The sequence below is a fragment of the Haliotis rubra genome, unplaced genomic scaffold, assembly GCF_003918875.1.
Source record: "Haliotis rubra isolate DU_JTF1 unplaced genomic scaffold, ASM391887v1 Scf606, whole genome shotgun sequence".
Lineage (NCBI taxonomy): Eukaryota > Metazoa > Mollusca > Gastropoda > Lepetellida > Haliotidae > Haliotis > Haliotis rubra.
Window position 1 is genome coordinate 112,362 of NW_025767309.1, and position 24,217 is coordinate 136,578.

At 41.9% G+C, this 24,217-nt stretch overlaps 1 protein-coding gene across 1 annotated transcript in view; it reads left to right on the forward strand.

The window, feature by feature from the left end:
- The window catches only part of LOC124255687 (coiled-coil and C2 domain-containing protein 2A-like), a 57,903-nt gene that overhangs the window by 2,381 nt on the left and 31,305 nt on the right, over positions 1-24,217 (forward strand). The window contains 11 exon segments of the mRNA XM_046689577.1: positions 546-660; positions 1,072-1,143; positions 4,737-4,811; positions 12,087-12,351; positions 12,869-13,020; positions 13,653-13,751; positions 14,145-14,228; positions 14,746-14,913; positions 15,112-15,145; positions 15,443-15,589; positions 17,245-17,390. Of these exon segments, the coding sequence (XP_046545533.1) occupies positions 625-660; positions 1,072-1,143; positions 4,737-4,811; positions 12,087-12,351; positions 12,869-13,020; positions 13,653-13,751; positions 14,145-14,228; positions 14,746-14,913; positions 15,112-15,145; positions 15,443-15,589; positions 17,245-17,390 (1,278 nt within the window). The 5' untranslated portion in view covers positions 546-624.

Sequence of the window (24,217 nt, forward strand, 5' to 3'; positions counted from 1 at the left end):
TCTGTTTTTCCCATTGTATTTCATTGTATTTCATTTCATCCTTTGGCTCCTACAATTTATCAAAATGCATTTTCTTGCACAGTAAACATTGTCTTCTCTGAAACCAGTGGCCCACCAAAGTTAAAACTTCACATGATAGTTTCCACAAATGATGAAAGCTGTATTGTTCAAGAGGTTTCAATGCTATTTATGGCAATTTCTCAAATAATCAATCCAAATGCACTGTATAATCGAGAATGACACCTCATGTAGCATTCACATGCAGTGATGCTTTATTATGAAAATTCAGTCCAAGAACTATGGATCTTGTTTCTCTTCTCTTGATTTTAATAAAGAAACTTTTACTGTGCAGTAGAAATGTCAGGATAATCCATCATTCACGGGTACCACATCTCTCTGAACTCGTAGGAGTTAGTGAGTTCCACACCGCTTTAAGCAATATTCAAGCAATATCAAAGCAGGGGAAACCAGAAATCGGCTTCACAGTGTGTGTAGGATATTAATTGTAGTGTATGCAAATAAGAACATCATTTTTATGATTGTAGTAACTGAATTACTGCTGTGCAAAGATGGCTGACAAACCAAAGGTTAAGCGTCGGAAACAGAAACTGCTCAGTGGCAAAGATGGAGAAGAGGAAGGACTCGTCAATCCCGGGAATTGTGAGTACTTTTGTCAAATCCTTGTTTTATCACTTGCAATGTCAAGTCACCAGTTTTGAAAGCATTTAAATGTTTTAGCTATATTGCAGTGAAGTGTGCACAAATAACCGTGATATAGACCGTCCGATGGCTTTGTAATATGTTTGTCAGTTTATGCCAACTGTTATCACATGGTTATAGTGTACACCTAGATATTGACACAAGTCACACTTAACTTGTATGTATGACATTTTAAGAATAGTAGTATTGTTGGGATGTAGAGGAAGGAATGATATGTCTCAGAAATAAAATACCAGGATGAACATAGTAAGTAAACAGTAAAAGAAACTGACTTTTTGAAATGTTTTAAGACCTTGTACTTATATAAAGCAGTGTAGAATGGTGACCGATGATGATTTCTTGTTGCTGTAGGACTCCGACACAGAGGCAGCATACCAGGCCTTTTCCCAGACAGAGGGGGAATCTTCAGCTGCAGAACTCAGTGTATGTTATCAACATCATATCAGTTATTATTGTTACTTGTGAGTGGTGGGATGTGGGCTGTACAAAGCTAAGTAAGTCACAGATCAGGTGAAGTGTGTCATTGAGAGTACTGGTACTTTTGGTGACAGAGTTTGGCTGCTAGACTCCTGAGAGTTCCGAGGGCTTCATTTCATCCCCACACTGAGTCATATGTTACATGTTACTCCTTAGACAAGACTGTGTTAAAAATATGCCTCTGTTCACCCAGTAGTGAATGGGTGTCCAGTATGACAAGGGCAACAATAACATACAACCATGAGTACTCACTAGAGGTGTGACGATACAGAAATTTCACGATACGATACGTATCGCGATATCTTGAGAACGATACGATTTGATGCATATCACGATATGCTTTCTTTAGTTATTTTCTTTAAAAAATCACATTTTAATAGCAAGAAATTTTGACATAACCGTCAATATCTAATGAAAATTAACAATGTTAAGGTCAACGATACATATCACGATACGAAAAAACGTATCGATATATTTATCGTCAGATAAAGTATCACGATTATAGATACTACGATATATCGTCACAGCTCTAGTACTCACCCGAGTGGAATGTGACGTTTTATGAATGGACTTATCCAGTATTATTAAAGCCAGATTTGTGGTAATGTCACAATTGGATTTCACTTAATAGCCAAATATTTGATGTATTAAAACAAATTTGGTTGCTGTTTGAGATGTCAGCACTATAAAAATGTTCTTGCAGTATGTCATGTCTTTATTTAGTACATCATGTCCTTATTCAGTAGGTCATGTCCTTATTCAGTAGGTCATGTCCTTATGCAGTAGGTCATATCCTTATTCAGTATGTCACGTCCTTATTCAGTATGTCACGTCCTTAATCAGTACATCATGTCCTTATTCAGTAGCTCACGTCCTTATTCAGTATGTCACATCCTTATTCAGTATGTCATGTCTTTATTCAGTACATCATGTCCTTATTCAGTAGGTCATGTCCTTATTCAGTAGGTCATGTCCTTATGCAGTAGGTCATATCCTTATTCAGTATGTCACGTCCTTATTCAGTATGTCACGTCCTTAATCAGTACATCATGTCCTTATTCAGTAGGTCACGTCCTTATTCAGTATGTCACATCCTTATTCAGTATGTCATGTCTTTATTCAGTACATCATGTCCTTATTCAGTATGTCACGTCCTTATTCAGTATGTCACGCCCTTATTCAGTAGGTCATGTCCTTATTCAGTAGGTCACATCCTTATTCAGTATGTCACATCCTTATTCAGTACATCATGTCCTTATTCAGTAGGTCACATCCTTATTCAGTATGTCATGTCTTTATTCAGTACATCATGTCCTTGTTCAGTAGGTCATGTCCTTATTCAGTATGTCACATCCTTATTCAGTATGTCACGCCCTTATTCAGTAGGTCATGTCCTTATTCAGTAGGTCACATCCTTATTCAGTATGTCACATCCTTATTCAGTACATCATGTCCTTATTCAGTAGGTCACATCCTTATTCAGTATGTCATGTCTTTATTCAGTACATCATGTCCTTATTCAGTAGGTCATGTCCTTATTCAGTATGTCACATCCTTATTCAGTATGTCACGCCCTTATTCAGTAGGTCATGTCCTTATTCAGTATGTCACGCCCTTATTCAGTAGGTCATGTCCTTATTCAGTATGTCACGTCCTTATTCAGTATGTCACATCCTTATTCAGTATGTCATGTCTTTATTCAGTACATCATGTCCTTATTCAGTAGGTCATGTCCTTATTCAGTTGGTCATGTCCTTATGCAGTAGGTCATATCATCATTCTTATTCAGTATGTCACGCCCTTATTCAATATGTCATGTCCTTAATCAGTACATCATGTCCTTATTCAGTAGCTCAATCATCCTTATTCAGTATCCTTATTCAGTCATGTCCTTATTCAGTATGTCATGTCTTTATTCAGTACATCATGTCCTTATTCAGTAGGTCATGTCCTTATTCAGTATGTCATGTCATCTTTATTCAGTATGTCATGTCCTTATTCAGTAGGTCACGTCCTTATTCAGTATGTCACATCCTTATTCAGTACATCATGTCCTTATTCAGTATGTCATGTCCTTTTATTCAGTATCATGTCACATCCTTATTCAGTCATGTCATTCAGTATGTCACATCCTTATTCAGTATGTCACAGCCCTATTCAGTAGGTCATGTCCTTATTCAGTATGTCACATCCTTATTTAGTACATCATGTCCTTATTCAGTAGGTCACATCCTTATTCAGTATGTCATGTCTTTATTCAGTACATCATGTCCTTATTCAGTAGGTCATGTCCTTATTCAGTATGTCACATCCTTATTCAGTATGTCACGCCTTATTCAGTAGGTCATGTCCTTATTCAGTAGGTCACATCCTTATTCAGTATGTCCTGTCCTTATTTAGTAGGTCACATCCTTATTCAGTATGTCACATCCTTATTCAGTACATCATGTCCTTATTCAGTAGGTCACATCATTCAGTATGTCATGTCTTTATTCAGTACATCATGTCCTTATTCAGTATGTCACATCCTTATTCAGTATGTCATGCCCTTATTCAGTAGGTCATGTCCTTATTCAGTAGGTCACATCCTTATTCAGTATGTCACATCCTTATTTAGTACATCATGTCCTTATTCAGTAGGTCACATCCTTATTCAGTATGTCATGTCTTTATTCAGTACATCATGTCCTTATTCAGTAGGTCATGTCCTTATTCAGTATGTCACATCCTTATTCAGTATGTCACGCCCTTATTCAGTAGGTCATGTCCTTATTCAGTAGGTCACATCCTTATTCAGTATGTCCTGTCCTTATTTAGTAGGTCATGTCCTTATTCAGTATGTCATGTCCTTATTCAGTACATCATGTCCTTATTCAGTATGTCATGTTCTGATTCAGTATGTCACGTCTTTATTCAGTATGTCATGTCCTTATTCAGTATGTCATGCCCTTATTCAGTACGTCATGCCCTTATTCAGTAGGTCATGTCCGTATTCAGTATGTCATGTTCTGATTCAGTATGTCACGTCTTTATTCAGTATGTCATGTCCTTATTCAGTATGTCATGTCTTTATTCAGTATGTCATGTCCTTATTCAGTATGTCACGTCTTTATTTAGTATGTCATGTCTTTGTTCAGTGCATCGTGTCTTTATTCAGTATGCCTAGTGTCCTTATTCAGTATGTCATGTCCTTATTCAGTACATCATGTCCTTATTCATTATGTCTAGTGTCCTTATTCAGTAGGTCGTGTCCAGTGTTCGTAATGACACCAGAAAGGCAGGGTGTCCTTGTCATTACTCCAGTGTCAGAAGTATAAGATTTAGGGGAGTTTCAAGATTCAAATACTGCAGAGAACACTTCAAGTTCTGATTCCACCTTCTCACTAGGTCTTCTTTCAATTTTAAATGTGATGATTTGTTACTTTCAAAATTAGGTATGTTCAGAGACTAAGCGTTAGTCTAGCCAGTTGAAAGTAGCCGAACCCGTGATGTTCGGTGTGTACATATGATATTGACTGAAGTGTACTGTTGGACTGTAGGCCAGAGAGGAAGTGGAGCAGGCCCACTCCCTGGTGAAGGATGTGAAGACCAGGCACAAGCGGCGGCAGAAAGAGGTAACATCACAAGATTCTTATAAACAAGAGTATTATGTCCCTTGATTTAACAGAATTTGAGGTAACATTTTACCTCCTCTTGAAATCTTAAAAGTTTTAATTCATTACCGATAGCTGAATTGTCTGAAACTGCTGAAGAATGCCACCTGCATGAGAATTATACATTTGGATGAATATCAGAACATTTATAGAATTAAACATGTGGAAGCATTCATAGTGTGTATGTTTTACACTGTGTTAATGATTGTGTTTTATTAGGGGTAATCCAGGGCACCATTCGTCAAACCTACATCAGCACTGCCACTTGTATCCCATTTTTAAAGCTTACTGTATATTACCGTCTATAAGCCGATCCCATAGATAAGCCGACCCCCAAACTTGACCCTTAAATCAGTGTCAAAATGTTATGTTTCGTACATAAGCCGATCCCCCCACGGTGGGGTCCTAATCGCAGCAAACACAGACCACAGACAACTGGCAGTTACCAATGATTATAACTTTGGTCCACATTATTAAAAAAGTTCACAATCATATTGCGTCTACTCACACATCGAAATGAAGTGTAGTTGACATGTGATCGTCCAGCTACAATATGTATGATATTTAGCTAAACAAAATGTAATTTTTCAAGTAAAATTGATATTTTATACTTATCCTGACTCATGATCTTTTGCTTATCTCCCTTTCCCTTGCTAATGGTAGTGGAACACTTGAATCCCTTGAAGTTCCCGAAGCAGACGTAAAAATACACTCCCCCACGAGTTACCTCCCTCTTCCCGCGTAAACAGTCATATGACCAGCCTTACTTGTCACTCTCTCCCTTTTCGCCCAAGTGGATGGTTGGGCGAGCACTGGAGTCCCGTATACGGCATTATATCCTTTTTATTTAGGTCCTATTCTTCAAAATTACGCTGTGTATGGATTTGGCAATAACTACTATGTATTATATGTAAAAAATTTGTAAAAATTATTTGTATTTGTTGCTTAATTTCATCATTATGTAACTTTGTTTACATTTCATGAAATCTTGCAGTGTTTGCAGGCATAGGTTATCTGTGGCTGATTCTCACCCCCAATGCCCTTCGTGCATAAAACCATGTTCTTCCAGCTTGCGCTGTACTTATTGTGTTGATGGCCATGATGGAACGTAGGTTCGAGGAAGAAGCTAAGGCTCGGCGAAGGCTTGGCGAAGCCTCTCATCTACTGACATCGTGCGCAAACCTACGAACCCATGGACCTGCGCAAACCTACTCCTCATAGAACTATGTCTCAAGACTACATTGGCGAACGTACACCTTTGCGAAGGTCTCCACAGTCTGACGACTTTGTCATCTTGGAGGAGGATAGAAGACATGAGATACCTACTCACCGTTCTACATCTGCAAACCCTCAACGTTCGAGAACATCGAAGGATCCATCTCCTACACCTAGCCATTCTAGATCGAGATCTCATATCTCTCACAGACGTTCGCGAAGTCACTCATCACAAGACAGAGGTTCGCAGAGAGAAGGCTCACATCACAGAGGTTCGCGAATGGGATACATCTAGCGACTGAGGTTCACGAAGAGTAGGCTCACGTCACAGAGGTTCACGAAGAGATGAATCCACAGACAGGTTCGCGAAGAGAGGACTCTCAAGATAGACGTTCGCGAAAGAAGGAATCTTTAGTTCGTGAAAGGATGATGGAGGTTCGAGAAGGGATACAGTTTCGCAGAAGGATGAATCGCGGAGGCATAGCACTATCGATCAGGAAGAATAAACAGACTTCGTCTTCCCGGACTCAGAGGTTACAGCTTGGATAGCCTATGGTTTGAACTTGCAGTCTCCTTCTAAGGATAGATGAAGTCTACACTTATAAGATGCGTTATGACAACTTTGACTCGGTGACTATTCCTCCGATTGAACCTATATCCAAGGTACATTCTAACCTACGCTACAGCTTTGAGAAAGCTGCAGATATCTACAAGGTTCGAGAACTCTCAGATCTACAGGCAGATAACAGCAACGCAGATATCTACAGGGTTCGCGAACCCTAGGGTTAACAAACCCTTACATCAACAGGCAGGATGTTGATGTCGACTCTATTACCATACGGCTGAATAAAACGAAGCAATGATGAAAACTGATGGTTTTGTCAGAGTTTAAAACTCAACAAAAAGATCTACAACATGTGCGATCTCTACAGTTTACAGCCTGCACAACTCTACAACCTGCACAAACCTTATACCTGTATGGGTTCAGTTTCGGACGACAACCTACTTGATGAAAGGAATCACTTCATCTATACAGATGCTGAGGTCTTATACCGGGTAGCAGATGGCCTGCGAATATTGTCGTTCACTCACTCACTCACTCCAACCCAACAGAGACGTACTGCATATACGCTGATGACTTCGACTCCAATATGATATCACCCATGAAGCCGATATCTCAAGTACTGGAGAACCTCAAGGCGACCTTTGTAAAGGGCTTAAGGTTAACAACGCCTTCAAGAAGCCTTGAACGGACGTACTGACTGACTTACTGACTGAGTTTGGTTTTACGCCGCTTTTAGCAATATTCCAGCAACATCACGGCGGGGGACACCAGATATTATTAACACTAGTCACTCAGCGTGGGGATTCTCGTCACTCAGCGTGGGGATTCTCGTCACTCAGCGTGGGGATTCTCGTCACTCAGCGTGGGGATTCTCGTCACTCAGCGTGGGGATTCTCGTCACTCAGCGTGGGGATTCTCATCACTCAGGGTGGGGATTAGGATTTTATATCCTATCAACTAGATTCAACATCAGTATTTCTTCAAGATCCATACAGACATACATCTCGACAGCCTCCTTCGTCATGCTGGCTTATAGTATCCACAATGGGAATACGTGATTTATATCACTGAACAAGATTTTACACTTGGAGCAACCCTTATTCAAGAGGTTTTATATGAGCGGCGTAGAATTACGCACGCTTTTAATCAACCACTAATTGCATCAGATTTTATGGAGGCCAACTTGCTACAACACCGGTGACGTCATGCTTGGAAGCTGATTGGTCCACGTCAGACAACGCCTCCCACTGACAGAGCAGGTTCCAGCATGTTTTTCTGATTTGTAAACAAACCCGTGGTACGGGGGAATACTTCATCGGCAGCCTTGGAAACAGTATACAACTACGGCCTGTTATCATCATGGGAATCTAATAGATGTCTAGCCTTGACAGCAGGATAAACGATGTTTATTTTGGAAGTTGTCGCTGATAAAAGTCGTTATGAGTACCTGTCCCCTGCGATGTTACACTGGAGCCAGCCTTGCTATAAATAGACAATGCTTCGATGTATGCTGCTCAACACAGATCGCCTGCGTATATAAGGGGAAGAATGATGTATCATCACTGCAATCAGAGGTTAGCACTTCCAATGGAACGTCCTACCGTTTGGAATATCATCAGCTCTATGATTATTCATACAAATAACCAAGCCTATCGGCACCTATCTGCAGAATCGAGGTCTACGCTGTGTCGGTTATATGGACGACGGCATATAGGTTCTTCAAAGTGCCAATCAACTCAGACAGCAGCTGAACTTCACAATTAAGTTGCTCATGCAACTAGGATGGCTAGTGAACCTGATAAAGTTGGAGTTAGAATCAAACAAGATCTTCAATTGCTGGGAATAAGAATTATCACAACACAGAATCAAATTGTGGTCCCAGAAGATCATTGGGTCAAGATACAAGCCATGATTCCACAAGCAGTCATCTCTCCGTTAACACTACGAACATGGCAATGTCTACTTGGTCTACTAACCGCGGCGCAGGACTTGACTCGCACAGGAAGGTTACAACTAAGGCCGCTGCAACGGTTCCTGACAAAACATCTGGACAGCGTCGACCCTATCTTGCTGCCAGACAATCTTAAGAGGTACCTACTTTGGTGGACCCACAGGTCGAACGTCTGTGGAGGGACCTATTTACAAGAGCCGGCCTTCGACACACATCTCTACGTAGACGCATCGACACAAGATTGGGGTGCACATCTCAACAATCAAGTTTCATCAAGGAAGTGGTCCAAAACAGAGCAGCATCTTCACATCAATCTGCTGGAGAGGAAAGCTGTGATCAACGCCTTACAACTATGGTCGAGCTCGCTGATCAACAGAATGCTGATGGTCCACACGGACAACTCTACAGTGGCATTCTCCATAAATCAGCAAGGATCTACAAGATCACCAAGCCTACTACAGCTCACATTCCAGTTGTTTGACATCACGGAGGAGGCAAACATCTGGATAAAGGCGTGTCACATACCCGGAGCCAAGAACATACTTGCAGACGCCTTTCCCAACCACTGCACCCGTCACCTACGGAATGGATGCTCCATCCAGAAGCGTTCCGGCTCATCATAAGGGAAATAGGATCCCCTTACATAGACCTGTTTGCCACGAGGTTCAACAAGCAACTACAGACGTTTGTCTCACCAGTTCCAGATCCTCAAGCCTGGACAACAGATGCACTGAACATATCATGGGAAGGACTAAATGCTTATGCGTTTCCACCACTGATATTACTACCGAAAGCACTGTTGAAGATCAAACAGACACAGGCGCTACAACTGACCTTGGTCGTGCCATACTGGCCAGCGAGAGTATGGTTCCTAGACCTAATAGAAGATCTCAGAAGTCCAACAATCAAGTTACCAGATTGGCCGAACCTCCTCGTAACATCCGCACACCAAGCAAGTCCACGGGAACCCAACACTGTTCCAGCTACACGTGTGGACCGTATCAAAACATGTTTGAAGAAAGGAGGATACTCTGACAGGGCAGCAAAGGCAGTAACGCTAGCGTTACGCAGATCTACTCGTAACCTGTATGATGACAAGTGGCTGAAGTTTGAGACTTATGCAAGGCGGAGAGGCTTCATTGCTATGAAAGCTACTCATCCTAAAGTGGCGGAATACCTGTGTCATCTTAGACAGACCAGACATCTGAAAGGTTCGACATTATCTACATACCTCGCTGCCATCAGTACAGTGATTACCATGAAAACAGGCATCAAGTTGACGAAAGTAGCAGAATTACTTGCTCTGCTGAGATCTTTTAAACTGGAGGACCAGCAAAAGAAGTTCAGAGCTCCTGCCTGGGATCTGAATGTAATTCTACGTCATCTTACAAGTGATGCCTACGAACCTCTTGACCAGACTACACTCGAGCTGCTGACACAGAAGACTCTGTTCCTGCTTGCACTAGCCACGCCAGCTCGAATATCAGAGATACATGCGCTGGACTTTGGTCGAACCAGATTCAACATGGGGCAACATGCTGCAGTTCATCTAGCACTTAGATGGGACTTCATTGCCAAGAACCAACTACCTGGTCAGCCAGATAGACAGTTCCATGTACCAGCGCTGTCTACAATCCTCGGACCAGAGGATATAGAGGACCTATCATTGTGTCCAGTCAGAGCCCTGAAGATATGTCTTCAAAAAGACTGAGACAAGGAGACGAAAATTCAAGCGCCTGTTCATCCCATTATCAACAGAGACTTCAGCAGACCATATCGTTCTGGATGAGAGCCGTTATATTGAGAGCCTATAAAGCAGCAGGACTAGAACCTCCTAGAGCTTCCAACCTACACGAAGTCAGAGCACTTGAGTCAACACTGGCTCTGCACGGAAATTGCTCTATACCAACAATTATGGAGGGTTGCTTTTGGAAGTCGGACACAGTGTTTGCCAACCGCTACCTCCGAGACATAGCCACTGAAGACGTCTCAGGCATTCACCAATTTGGGCCTCTCGTTGTAGCACAGCAACTAACGGTTCCTCAAAGGCGCTGAGTTGGAAAATCTCACCCTTTATCACGTTGACTTGTTGAGAACTTTTACTAAAAGGAAAAGTACTAGTTTGAAAGTCCATGCGCACAGTCTAAGACAGGCTAGCATGAGTGATTAAAGATCCTGTACGGGTAAAGATCTTACCTGTACGTGAAGGGGTCGCAACTCATTTATGATAAAGATCTTATCATAATCTATGGGTTGTTATGAGATATCTAGTAATAGGAAGATACTAATTTATCTGTAGCCACACGAATCAACATGATTCAACTTATCTGAGATTGAAGTAAGACAAGAATGTGGTCCCCCCGAGTTATAACGGAAGTTGGAAGAATAGGATCACGGAAATGCCGTTTCGCAGTTCCCATGGGGGGGATACAGGATGTATCAAAGGACAGCTGTTGAATCCACAAAGTCACCACCAATCTGTGACAGCTCAGGATAAGTTATTTTTATACTTATCCTGACTCATGACGCAATCCTCAACCTCCCCTGTTGAAGACACTTGAGATTTCAGCAGATCCAAGTGCATGGGCAGAAATTCAGGAGAGAGTGACAACCACTGTTTTGTGCAGGAAAGGGAAAAGGAGGTAACTCGAGTGTATTTATACATCCGCAACTTCAAGGGATTCATCCATAAAAGGAAAGGGAGATAAGCAAAAGATCATAAGTAGGATAAGTATAAAAATATCAATTTTACTTTAAAAATTAATTTTTTACTTGAAAAATTACATTTTGTTTCGCTAAATATCATGCTTATTGTAGCTGGACAATCACATGTCAACAAACTGGCTTGCTTGTTTTACCCCATTCAACAATCACAAACTGATTACCGCCTCGTTTTCCATGGACTGCTAGTTTACAGCAACATCTGGTAAAAACATTTCTTTGGGTTAAATAATAGTATTCTGTATTATATTTTACTGATGACTGCGTCAGAATTCATCCCGTTACATTATTGTGCATGTTTGAACTTGATCGCCGGGAAACGTGTGGACAGCTGATTGCTATTTCCGGCTCCAATACACACGGTAATCTTAATCCCTGCAAATAATACAATGCCCAGCAAAAAACTTGGAACTTAAAAGGTAAATAATCTTTCTAGTGATGTTTAATTGCAAATTTGATGTCTTTACTGACAAAGGCATCTTCTGTTGTTTGTTCACGCGAAGAGTTACCATTTTGTTTTCTTCCCCCTGGAAAAAAGTTTGACAAAAGCATAACCCACAGATAAGACGACCCCCTTCTACAGACTGCTTTTTTGGTCCTCAAAATTCGGCTTATATTAGAGGTAAGATCACTTTTTGGAACAGGATCCTAGAGCACCACTTATGAAAAAAAACTCCTGAACTTGAAAGAATATGATAGATGTCAGCATTCCCACATATACCAGGTTAATGCATTTTCATAGTTCCTGATTTGATTCATATCAAGTGTTGTTAAAAAATTCAAGCTGTCCCAACTCGTGACGCCTAAAGACGATGTGAGTGGGGAGCTGAAGACGATGAAGATGAAGAGTCGAAAGAAGATTGAGGAGGAGACAGCCAGGGAGGAAGAGCTCGCTGCAGCCATTGCCGCTGCTGAGGCAGAGGAGTCGGCACGGGAGGCGGAGGTGAGCCAGCCGTTGGAGACGGAAGATGGAACAATCCCCATGCCTGCAGAAGAGGAAGTGACAGAGACCATCAAGCCAGAGGAAGAGACTATACCTACAGGGGAAGGTGTGTGTGCAGCGTTTGAAATAATCACCAGCCCAGCGCAGTTTCAAATATTTGCAGGCCCTTTCAACTGGAAACTTTCCCATAATTGTTTTCTTTATTAACGTTTAGGAATCATCCATGCTCCATCATGTTACAATAACTAACTGTTTCACTTCCTGGTATATCAGCGCTTTGCGCACAGGAATGTCAGCACCAGTCTTTAACAAATAAAAACTGAAGTATTGCAAACACTGTGGGTGTGCTCACTTGACTGACTGCTGGTGTAGTCAGTTTAGTAGGGATAGGTGTGATAGGGAAGGAGTTTGAAGATTAGACCATACATGCTGATGGGTGTGGAGACTTGACTTATTCCTGTTTACTTTAATACTGTTTCAGTTTAAGAATATTGCCTCATTTTTTCAGAATTTTGTTACCTCTCCAAATGATTCGTTGTGTGTAAAAATGTGCACAAATAGTCACAATTTGATGGAAAACTTCACCATCATGAAGTGCTAGCATGTTTGTTTTGTTGTGACAGTCTCCATCCCTGACACCACAGTGGAGACAGCGCCACCTGACACAGGTGACATCCCCAAGGCTACAGAGACCACAGAATCTACAGAGACAACAAAAACCCCACGGGGATCATCTCTCCGTGCCAAGATGAAGAAACGGCTTGAGAAAGCAAGGGTAAGAGGAAGCTTTTTCTGTTCAGAAGCCTCAGGGTTTCTGAGGCACCCCATTTCTGACATCCACTGAAAGGATTTATTTGGTGTTAACCCCATGGGTATTCCAGCTTAGAATTCTTTACCTTCAACCTTTGCTGGTTGTCAGAGGCATCTTAGTGAAATGGTTGGTTTGACTCAGTGACTTGTTGATTGCATGACAGTAAATATTGCATTCAATAAGGCACAGGGTTGTCTGATCCAGTTCTGATTATTTACATGCTGAGGCACCATGGTAATCTGAGATACCAATTTCATGTTGCAGAGTTGCCTCCCTTAGGCATGTCAGAACCTTTTGATTAGTTTCCAGATAGGGTCTTATTCTCTTTGTCTGTTCGCATCATGCTCGTGGGTTTCGCCAAAGTGTCACATTGAAGACATGGATCAATTTGGGATTTTTACCCATATTATAACTTTGGGATTTTTACCCATATTATAACCCAAATGAGTAGGGGTTGGGTTCAAAATGAAATAAAAAATAGTCCTCTCACTTGCCTGATTCACTTGTGTCAGTGAGTGCTGTCAGAAGGTTGGAATATTGGAGTGCAGAGTTTCATGTCTAATTAATAATTCCTCTTTCCACCCTACTTGTTGCAGGAGCAAGCTGAAGATGAGTTGAGAGAGGAGGCAAGGGAGGAGCGTGCCAGACAGCGGGATATCAGGCAGGAGAAGGCGAGGACACGGTTTGACACAGAGGTGAGTCAGACAGCGCGATCTCAGGCAGGAGAAGACGAGGACACGGTTCGAAACAGAGGTGAGTCAGACAGCGGGATTTCAGGCAGGAGAAGGCGAGGACATGGTTCGAAACAGAGGTGAGTCAGGCAGTGGGATTTCAGGCAGGAGAAGACAAGGACACGGTTCGAAACAGAGGTGAGTAAGTGGGATTTAATCCATTAGGAGGCGAGGACATGGTTTGAAACATAGGTCAGAGAACCAGGCATTGGTTGGGACCGGACAAGGTTCAACAAAGGACAGGACAGGTGAGCCTTTCAACAGGACATAAATGTCTCCTTTTTCCATTTTAGTTTCACTTTATTTCTGTAGCTGTGTTTCTCCAACCCTACATATAACATCCTACCTTTTGTTCAGATCACTGAGGAGGAAATGGAAGAAAAACTTGAAGCGCAGAAAATGAAGCTTCGCTGGAAGAAGAAAGGTCCAAAGTCGGATAAGGTAAGGTGTTGACAGTATATATTTAAAGTTTGTACTATGTTTACCAGGTGAATACTTCTTGCTCTTCCTCTGTCCATATTTTACACCAAGTTTTACACAGGTATAGGGATTGTTATCCTAGTGGGTGAGTATGGTTTTATGCCGCTTTTAGCAATATTCCAGCAATATCACGGCAGGGGGGATACCTGAAATGGGCTTCACGAATTATCCCAGTGTGTTTCCATATTATTAATATTAATCATTAGGAATGTATATTTTATTGAGCGAACCTATGGTGAGTGAGTATGGTTTTACGCAGTTTTTAGCAATATTTCATCAATATCACGTCAGGGGACACCAGAAATTGCTTCACAAATTGTATCCATGTTGGGAATCGAACCCGGATCTTGTTCGTGATTAGCGAACACTTTAAGCACTGGATTACGCCACCGCCCCTATGACGAGTAAAACAAATTGCATTTTCCTTACATATGATATTTACGTTATGGAAGCATGGACATTGTGTATGATGTTGCAGGAAATGGGGATGCCAACTGCGGAAGAGGCGTTTGACTTCTTCACCCGTGAGTATGAGCCCGAACCAGAAGTGGAGGAGAAGAAAGAAGGGGAAGCCAAACCCGAGGACAAGGAGGAGACTGAGCCCAAAGAGGGGACAAGTGAGGAGAAAGAGGAGGGAAAAGAAGAGGTAGTTATAGCTCTTCCTCTAGATATTTGAATATTATGCTAAATTAGGTATGCAAGGATGTTCAAGCTCAAAGTCACCAGTTCTCCAATAAGTTTAGCATAAACTTTTACCTGAGATGTATTTTCCATTTATTTGTTTTAAATACAGAGATGAGCCTTAAAGTGTTTGAGAAAAGATAATTGTTTCCCACTGTTTCAGGAAGGAGATAAAAAGGAAAGTGACAAACCAGAAGGTAACTTTTGGAAACCTCTGTTTCTACACATCATTATGCTCGAATTTAGAATTAGGGCACACTTGAAACAAGAAGCGGCCCATGAATCCAAACATCTTATTGTCTATATTTGAAAATATATCTTTCTCTTAAATAATTCAAGTATGTTAGTGAGTACTCTGTTGCAGAACTTTCTGCAGAATTACAGTCTGTGATGTTGTTATATATCTGTTATACTGTTGTTACAGGTTATATTGTTACTGTTATATATCTTTTGTGCTGTAATGTCTCTGAGGATGTAATCTGCTCTGTATACAGATGAGAAGCCCCTTCTAGAAGACTTTGGTGTTGAGGGTGATGAGGGAGGGTACGGTCAGACCACCGTGGGCCGAGCCGAGGTTACTGCCCCTGATAAGCTTCGAGAGAAGGAGGAGAAATTACTGTATATCCCATCACTCATCAGCCGTAAGTTGAAACGTGGGCTTGCATCAAGGCAGCCACAAATCAGACTTTGAGTAAACTGAACTTGTTACTATTCAGGAAACAAAACAAGACATCAGTGTCTTAACAGTAAAACATGGAAAACTGTAAATATTGTAATGTGCCCTTTTCAAAATTATGCCTATTTTCATGTCAAAATTTCTGTAAATGACAAAATTCAAAATGAAATTAGCAACATAACACCATAGCAACATAAGACCAAATGGTGGACAGAACTGCAATGGACATTCAGTGATTTGATAAATAACGTCATGTTCTTAGCAAACTGCAGCTATTTAGTATATGGTACTTATTGTACTTGTAATCATACATGTATCATTGTTGAAGTAACTTGCAGTAGAATAGTCGGCCAATATCTATTTTTCTTATCCTGACTCATGCTTATTTGCTTGTCTTCTTCTTCTGGCTTAACCTAGTGGAACACTTGTATCTCCCAATTGAAGTTCCCTTCAATAAAGAATCACTCATTAGTACTCACCACGAAGTTACCTCCCTTCTGTAAGCTGAACGAGGGCTTCACCCAAGCCCATGTGCCTCACTCTCCTTCTTCTTCCAGTGAGCTGGACGTGAGAGCCTGTGTCTCCCAACACACTATATCCTTTAATTTATATTTAGTTAGTTCCTCTTATAATGCTAGTATAGAGGTAGTACTAGTATAATTATTCAATTTGCATTGATTATTAATTGTGTTTCTGCTGTTTTATTCACGGTTCGTCGTGTTTTGTTCAGTAGGCTACATTAATGAAAAATTGCACAGAATGTAAACTACGCTATTCTGATACCGATCCACATTTAAAATGCCCTAGTTGCATTACTCCATGTTCCTTTGATTCTCGCTTGTAAATTTTGTATCAATTTACCTATCTCTGCCTTTGACAAATATTTATGTTCCGCTTATAGACGGAAGGCAGATAAATCCCGTAAAACAGAATTCAAACATGGCTAATAGATCGCAAATTAATGTTTCATGTCAACTGTTGACTGAGGACACGCCACCAGCTGGTGGCATGCCTGAGTTTCCTCGGCGGATAAGCGGGACGCAGTCCGCTATGTCCAAGAAGCTTACCTGCATCTCAAGAGCTGCCGCCTTCTCAGTCCAAGTCGAGGAAACCATCCATATCATCTCGTACACTGCGTACACCAAGATCTACACCTTCATCTAAAGGGAAGTCAACAAAATCTAATAATTTTGCCTCTGATATCTTACCAGTTACAGAATTAGCATTATATGATGATGATTTGCCAATTATCATTCCAGAAGTTCGTCACAAGAAACGGCCCGTTTCTGCGACTGTCACCTCAGCGCAGATGAACACACAACCGGAGATGCCGACTCTATCTCCAGAAATTTTATCTGAGGGTCCCGTCACCTCTGCAGAGAGACATCCCTCATCAACGCAGACCGCTTCAGACGACTTGATCAACCACATAATGAGGGTGATGGAAGACTGCTACGGCTTACAGAGGCCTCAGAGCCACGGGCCTCAGAGCCCACCCCATATTAAGTCATACAGGGCCTCAGAGCCCGCCTTGGCTTCGCGTAGGGCCTCTGAGCCCATAGACGCGCCTCCGCGAAGGGCAACCCTGCCCGAGTGAGCTCTTTGCATAAGGTATCCCAGGCCAGCCTCGCGGAAGGAGCCAGAGCCTCACCTTTTGCAAGAGGCTTCATGAGGAGCGCCACGAGCACGCACCTTGTCATGCACGGCGGGCGCCCGCTGAAGCAAGCGCCATATGTCGGATCGACACTGACTCCCAGACATTCGCTGTGAGGGACGCCAAGGCTAAGTGGTTCTACATCGCCTAGAAGACGATCAAGCAGAGCCCCTCAACGCTCGAGAAGTCCAGAGCGCCTGGGCGGCCATCACCGCTCACGGCCCACAATCTCCGCTGGAAGGATGTCTTCCAAGGTCTACATACACTAGCCACTCGTCAGTCCGTTCTCCTCAGTCCTCACATAGATCTTCTTACAGATCGAGGACTCCGACATACATACACCATACGCCAGAGGAGGACGATGGTATCATTTTCTCAGAGGCTGAGATAAGGTATTGGATGGTAAACGACTACAACTGGCCTCTCCTCTAAGAACGAGGATACAGCCCAAACTTACCTGATGTTAGATGATGATGTAGATCATATCACCGCGCCTCCTATGGATCCTATCGCAGCCGCCCTGCTAAACTGGATACAGCCTACTCCAAATCTGCTAAAACTCAACTTACCCATTTACCATTCTTCAATGCCAAGAGTTTTTATGGACATAATATGGAGCCCTTTTTCAAGACTCAGGAGATTGATGAAAACTTTAAACTTATCAGTGATTCCAAGTCCAGAAGTTATAGGGTAGACGATCGCAAGATGGCCCAGTTAGATACCATTTCCAGAAGGATGTTCTTTGGACTCAACAGATCTAGGACTGTTAACGAAACTCTCATCACCAAGTTCAAGAACTCCACGGATGAGGAAGACAGGATGATCTATTCAGCTCTACTTATGCAGAAAAAAGATCAACAATTCCTTACAGACCATCTTTCAGCACTTACTGAAACTACTACCATGACACGTCGGCAAGGATTACTAGCCTCCTGCTCTTGGAATAAACAATTCACAGAGCCCCTATACACAGCTCCATGGTCTTCACCCTTACTGTTTGGTGGCAACATTAACAAGGTCTCCAAGGAAGTATCAAAAGATTCTAGAGAAGTACTCATGATTAAATCTATGGATACATTAGCGCACGTCTTTAAACAATCAGCACAGAGGTACTCGGCAAGTCCAAGTTTTCAGGGCTACAGAGAGCACGGATAAGAAATTAGCGGCCGCTAATAATCCCAAGGATTCCTTTCGTCGCCTGCATAACAAGTTCAGAGGAGGATCAGCTAGAGGCAGATCATCCAGAGGTGCCCGTGGATTTAAACGATGAAAGTCAGGTTCGAACGACTGGAGTCTTCCACCCCAGTCGCCCCAGTACAACCTTCTCAAGTGGGTGGACGCCTACAACTACACTGGGAAAACTGGGGAATACTTCAAGATCCGTGATGTATCCAACATCCTTCAGTACGGATATCGCCTACAACTCAAGGCCAAGCCACCGCTAACAGTCAACCCACCAGGGTTCAACGCTCATCTGGCACAACTTCCGATGTTAAGAGAAACAGTTCAGTCTCTACTAAACAAACAGGCCTTAGAAGTTCTCGATCAGCAAAACATCATACCAGGTTTCTACTCCCCAGTTTTCCTAAGTGCCGAAAAAGAATTCCAAAGAGAAGTATCGCCTCATTTACAACATGAGCACATTCAACAGAGAATTTCTATGCAAACCACCAGCTTTTCAAGATGATACATTTACCTCAACTCCGCCATCTAATTCGGCCCACTAGATTACATGGTAAGTATAGATCTGCAGGACGATACCTACACATTCCGATTCATCCCAGTTCAAGGAAATATCTGAGATTTATGCTAGACGGCATACACTACCAATGGAAAGTACTTCCTTCGAATCACTTCGCCCCATGGATATTCACAAGAGTAACCAAGCCTATTGTCTCATACCTACATCGCCAAGGCTCATGGAATGCATTTTACCTAGACGACGGTATACAGGTGGATCCAGATCCACAGCGTCTCAGACTACAGCTGAACTTTACAATCAAGCTACTAACGCAGTTAGGCTGGTTAGTAAATCTACTCAAGTCGGACCTAGAGCCCACGCAGGATCTGCAGTTTCTAGGTATACGATTCCTTACAGCGCAGAATCGTATGGTAGTCCCGGAGGACAGATGGATCAAGATACAACAACTGATCCCCCAAGCCCTACTCTCTCCGTTACCACTACGTCAGTGGCAGAGGCTACTGGGACTACTCACATCAGCTCAAGACTTGACACTCAGAGGCAGGCTTCAATTACGTCCATTACAAGTCCTCATCAATGCCCATCTCGAGGACCCTCTACCGTTCAGTCTACCAGATTACATCAAACCACATCTACTCTGGTGGACCAAGAGATTGAATGTTTGCGCAGGCGTCTCCTTAGTAGAGCCGGAATCGAAAACACATCTCTACGTGGACGCGTCACTAAAAGGTTGGGGAGCCCACCTTACCGGCAGGACAGCGTCAGGCCTATGGAGCATTCAAGAGAGCTTATGTCACATAAATCTGCTAGAGATGCAAGCAGTCATAAACGCCATAGGTCACTGGAGCAACCTATTACAGAACGCCAGTTAATGATTCACACAGACAACTCAACAGTGGCGCTTTTATGTGAACAAACAAGGGTCAACAAGATCACTGAATCTTCTCACTCGATGTTTCAAACTGTTCGATTTAGTCGACAGTCTAAACATACGACAAAGCCTGCCACATTCCAGGAGCAAAGAATGTGTTAGCAGACGCTTTCTCGCCGCACCAACCGTCGCCGACAGAATGGATGCTCCACACAGAGATATTCAATCAGATAATCATGGAAATAGGATCTCCTCTGATAGACCTATTTGCCACCCGATTCAACAATCAACTGACAACCTTCAGACGCCAGTGCCAGATCCGCTAGCTTGGGCAACGGACGACTAAGCATATCATGGAGGGACTAAACGCGACGCTTTCCCCGCCTCCTGCGCAATCCCACAAGTCTTGCTAAAAATCAGTCAAACGAAGAGCCTCGATCTGATTTTGGTCTCGCCTTTACTGGCCAGCGAGAACGGGGTTTCCAGACCTCATACTAGGAATCGGAAAACCAGTACTTCAGCTCCCACTACGCCCAATCTACTGATACATCCGCACACCAAACAAGTGCACAAAACACCAGAAGCATTCCGACTTCACGCGTGGATTGTATCAAGGCATGTTTGAATAAGAGAGGTTATTCCACCAGAGCGCGAAGGCGGTCACGCTTTGCACTACGTAACTCTACTCGTAGAACTTATACGATGACAAATGGCTCAGATTTGTCAATTATGCTGCTAAGAAAGGATTTTCAGCCAGATTTGCTACACATCCTCAAGTGGCAGATTTCTTATGTTTCCTACGCCAAACTAAGAATCTAAAAGGATCTACACTGTCCACTTATCTTGCAGCCATAAGTTCAGTCATAACAATGAGAACGGGCGCCAAATTGACCAAAACACCGGAGTTACTCGCCTTTGTTACGTGCCTTTCGATTGGAAGACCAGAAACGGAAGTTTCAAGCCAGCCTGGGATCTAAATGTGGTACTTCAACACCTCACAAGTGAGGCTTACGAGCCATTGTTATTCAAGGCCATATGAATCATTGACCCACAAAACCTTATTCCTGCTAGCTAGCCACTGCCGCCAGGATGTCTGAAATTCACGCTTTGGATTACGAGAGAACACGATTTGATGATATTCATAACATCGCCATCTGGGACTTCGCTGGGATTTTATAGCTTAAAAATCAACTACCAGGTCAACCAGACAGGTTGTTCCATGTCCCAGCTCTCTCATCCATACTTGGACCGCAGGATACGATGGACTTATCACTTTGCCCTGTAATGCACTGAAAATATATCTCCAAAGATCCAAGCAAAGTAGAGGGAAATTCAAAAGATTGTTTATCCCTATATCTACCACCACAGACAGAAGTGTCACAAGACTACCATTTCTATTTGGATCAGAACTGTCATACTAAGAGCCTACAAGGCAGCTGGACTGGACCCTCCAAGTGCTACTAATCCTCACGAAATTAGAGCACTAGCTTCAACTTTGGCTTTACATGGAAATTGCTCATTGAATACCATCATGGAGGGATGTTTTGGAGATCCGATATGGTGTTTGCCAACCACTATCTGAGAGATATCACCACCAAGGATGTCTCAGGTATCCACCATTTCGGTCCCATGGTCCTCGCCAACAGTTGACAGTTCCACGGAGAAGATAAGTCTATCTTGTTGATTTTATACTTATCTGATAACAGTACTAATAGCTACATGCTATCTATATATATTTTGCTTAAGTTAAAATATTATCTTAAGCTCAGTACTATGATTTATATCATAATATATATATACCTACAACTCTTACGAAGTTTCTACTATTATATATATGTTCAGCTTAAGTTCTTCCTTAAGCTCAGTCATATGTTCATTTCATAACATGTATAAGTTAACAAACTATCAGTAGTTGGTTACTATTATACAGCTTAAGTTATCTTTATACCTTAAGCACAATTCTGTTATAGCTTATATATATACATATTGTAAGCTTACTACTTTGGTTCTTATAAAAGTATTCATTATAAACTATCAACAGTTTATACTATCACATTAATGGCCTTAGCTTAATTAATGTTCTATATACTTTTATTATATGCAGTAAATTGTAATAACCTTCTTTAAAGGCAGCTGTTATATTAACAGCAGGAATTCAGTTCAGTGCCTTCATGAAGTTCCCATAGGGTTATTACAATCATATCACTTCAAATCACTAATTAGTAAAATCCAAAGTATATATAATCCCACCTCCTAATCCATAGGATTCTACAAGCAAATAAGCATGAGTCAGGATAAGAAAAAATATGAAATTTTTAGAGTAAAATTAATATTTTTATACTTATCCTGACTCATGAGGTAAGCCCTCCCGTCCTCCCCACTTAACACTTTGGATTTCTCGGGAAAAAGAAAGTGTTGGGCTCAAAGCAAAAAAGGAGAGAGTGAGGCACATGGGCTTGGGTGGCGCCCTCGTTCCCGCGCTTACAGAAGGGAGGTAACTCGTGGTGAGTACTAATGAGTGATTCTTTATTGAAGGGAACTTCAATTGGGAGATACAAGTGTTCCACTAGGTTCGCCAGAAGAAGAAGACAAGCAAATAAGCATGAGTCAGGATAAGTATAAAAATATTAATTTTACTCTAAAAATTTCTCTCAAGAACCGTTCACTGGATTTTCTTCACATTTGACACCAAGCTTCATCTAGGGAAGGCCCAGGGCCCAGTCGATTTTGGTGACCTTCACATAATTATCAAGGTAACAGCGACACTTTGAAGATTTCAGCATGTTAACCTGCATGTTAAGCTTGTCAGCGAGATACTTCAAGAACCATTCACTGGATTTTCTTCATATTTGACACCAAGCTTCATCTGGGCAGGGCCCAGTCGATTTTGGTGACCTTCACCTAATTCTTAAGGTGAAGATATCTCAAGAACGGTTCACTGGATTTTCTTCATAGACTTTCAAGACTTATCTTGAATGTTTTTTGATAAGCAGTTTCTCTATTACTATTTTTTGCTTTTTTCATACACCATGACATTCATGTCAAGGTCAAAGTGAGTTTTGAAAATATTTGTGTCTGAGTGAGTTTAGTTTTACGCAGCATTTAGCAATATTCCAGCTATATGGCGACGGTCTGTAAATAATCGAGTCTGGACCAGACCATCCAGTGATTAACAGCATTAGCATCGATCTACGCAATTGGGAACAGATGACATGTGTCAACCAAGTCAGCGAGCCTGACCACCTGATCCCGTAAGTCACCTCTTACGACAAACATGGGTTACTGAAGATCAACCCGGACCTTCACAGTTAATTTAGCATAAAGGTGTCCTGGTCATGTTTTTGTTGACATTTAACTTCATCTTAAACTACAACCTTCACTTTCATTACTTTTTAAGTTTGATTTGGTAATTTGCGGTTGGGGATTATGTCACTTTAGTGACAACTGCTTGTGTAATTTGAAACAAGAGGTCACTTGGCACTGTTTGTATCTAAAAACATAATTACAGTCAGGCCGCGGTAATCCGGTACTTGTTAATCCGAATCCACCGACTTCCGAACGCTACACACTGGGCACCAAATCATCTCCCTATATATTGTATATAATTGACACCTCGTTAGTCCGATGATTCAGTTTCTGCCTCCGAACGCTTGTCAGTCGGAACAGATTGGACTAATAAGGTTGTAAACAGCTGCGTTAATCCGAACGATTGAAGTTAACCGCGCTGCTGACTGGTTCACCCAAAGTGACACGTTGTTTGTTTAGCGACTTAGCGACTCATCCCTTTGATCCCTTTATCATAAGTGATAGGGAAATTTCGACGACCACGCTGTTTTGGGAAAGACTTCAATCCAGAAATATATGCTCGGTACCGTTTCAACACGAATTAAAATTATAAACTATTGTTCGCAATGTTATTGAAAACAACGACTTTGGACACATGCTTCGGCAGCGGGTCCACAATAACATTGTCAAAGAGCAAAGTAACGATGTTTCAAGGAATTCATTAAATAAATTGAATAAACTAATGAATAAAATCAACAAAATATATACATTAAGCATTTTTGTCACAGGTCATAACCTAGCACGATACGTCCAATAAGTTCCATAATTTACGTATAGGTAGCAATTTCTTGCTTAAAATGTTCAAAATAGTTTTCGTTTACGAGGACGGAATCCATTGCCATAATATGATTGGCTGCCTTAGGTCACATGTCTGAGTTTGACCAATCACGACCCTTATAGCAGACTGTAGCGAAAAAGCGTCATTAGAAACCAATGTTTATCCAATAAAATCGCTTCTTACAACTGTGAAAATACTCTCGGCAAGGGTTCAGTGAAGCTTGCATTTTCATTCAAAAATAAT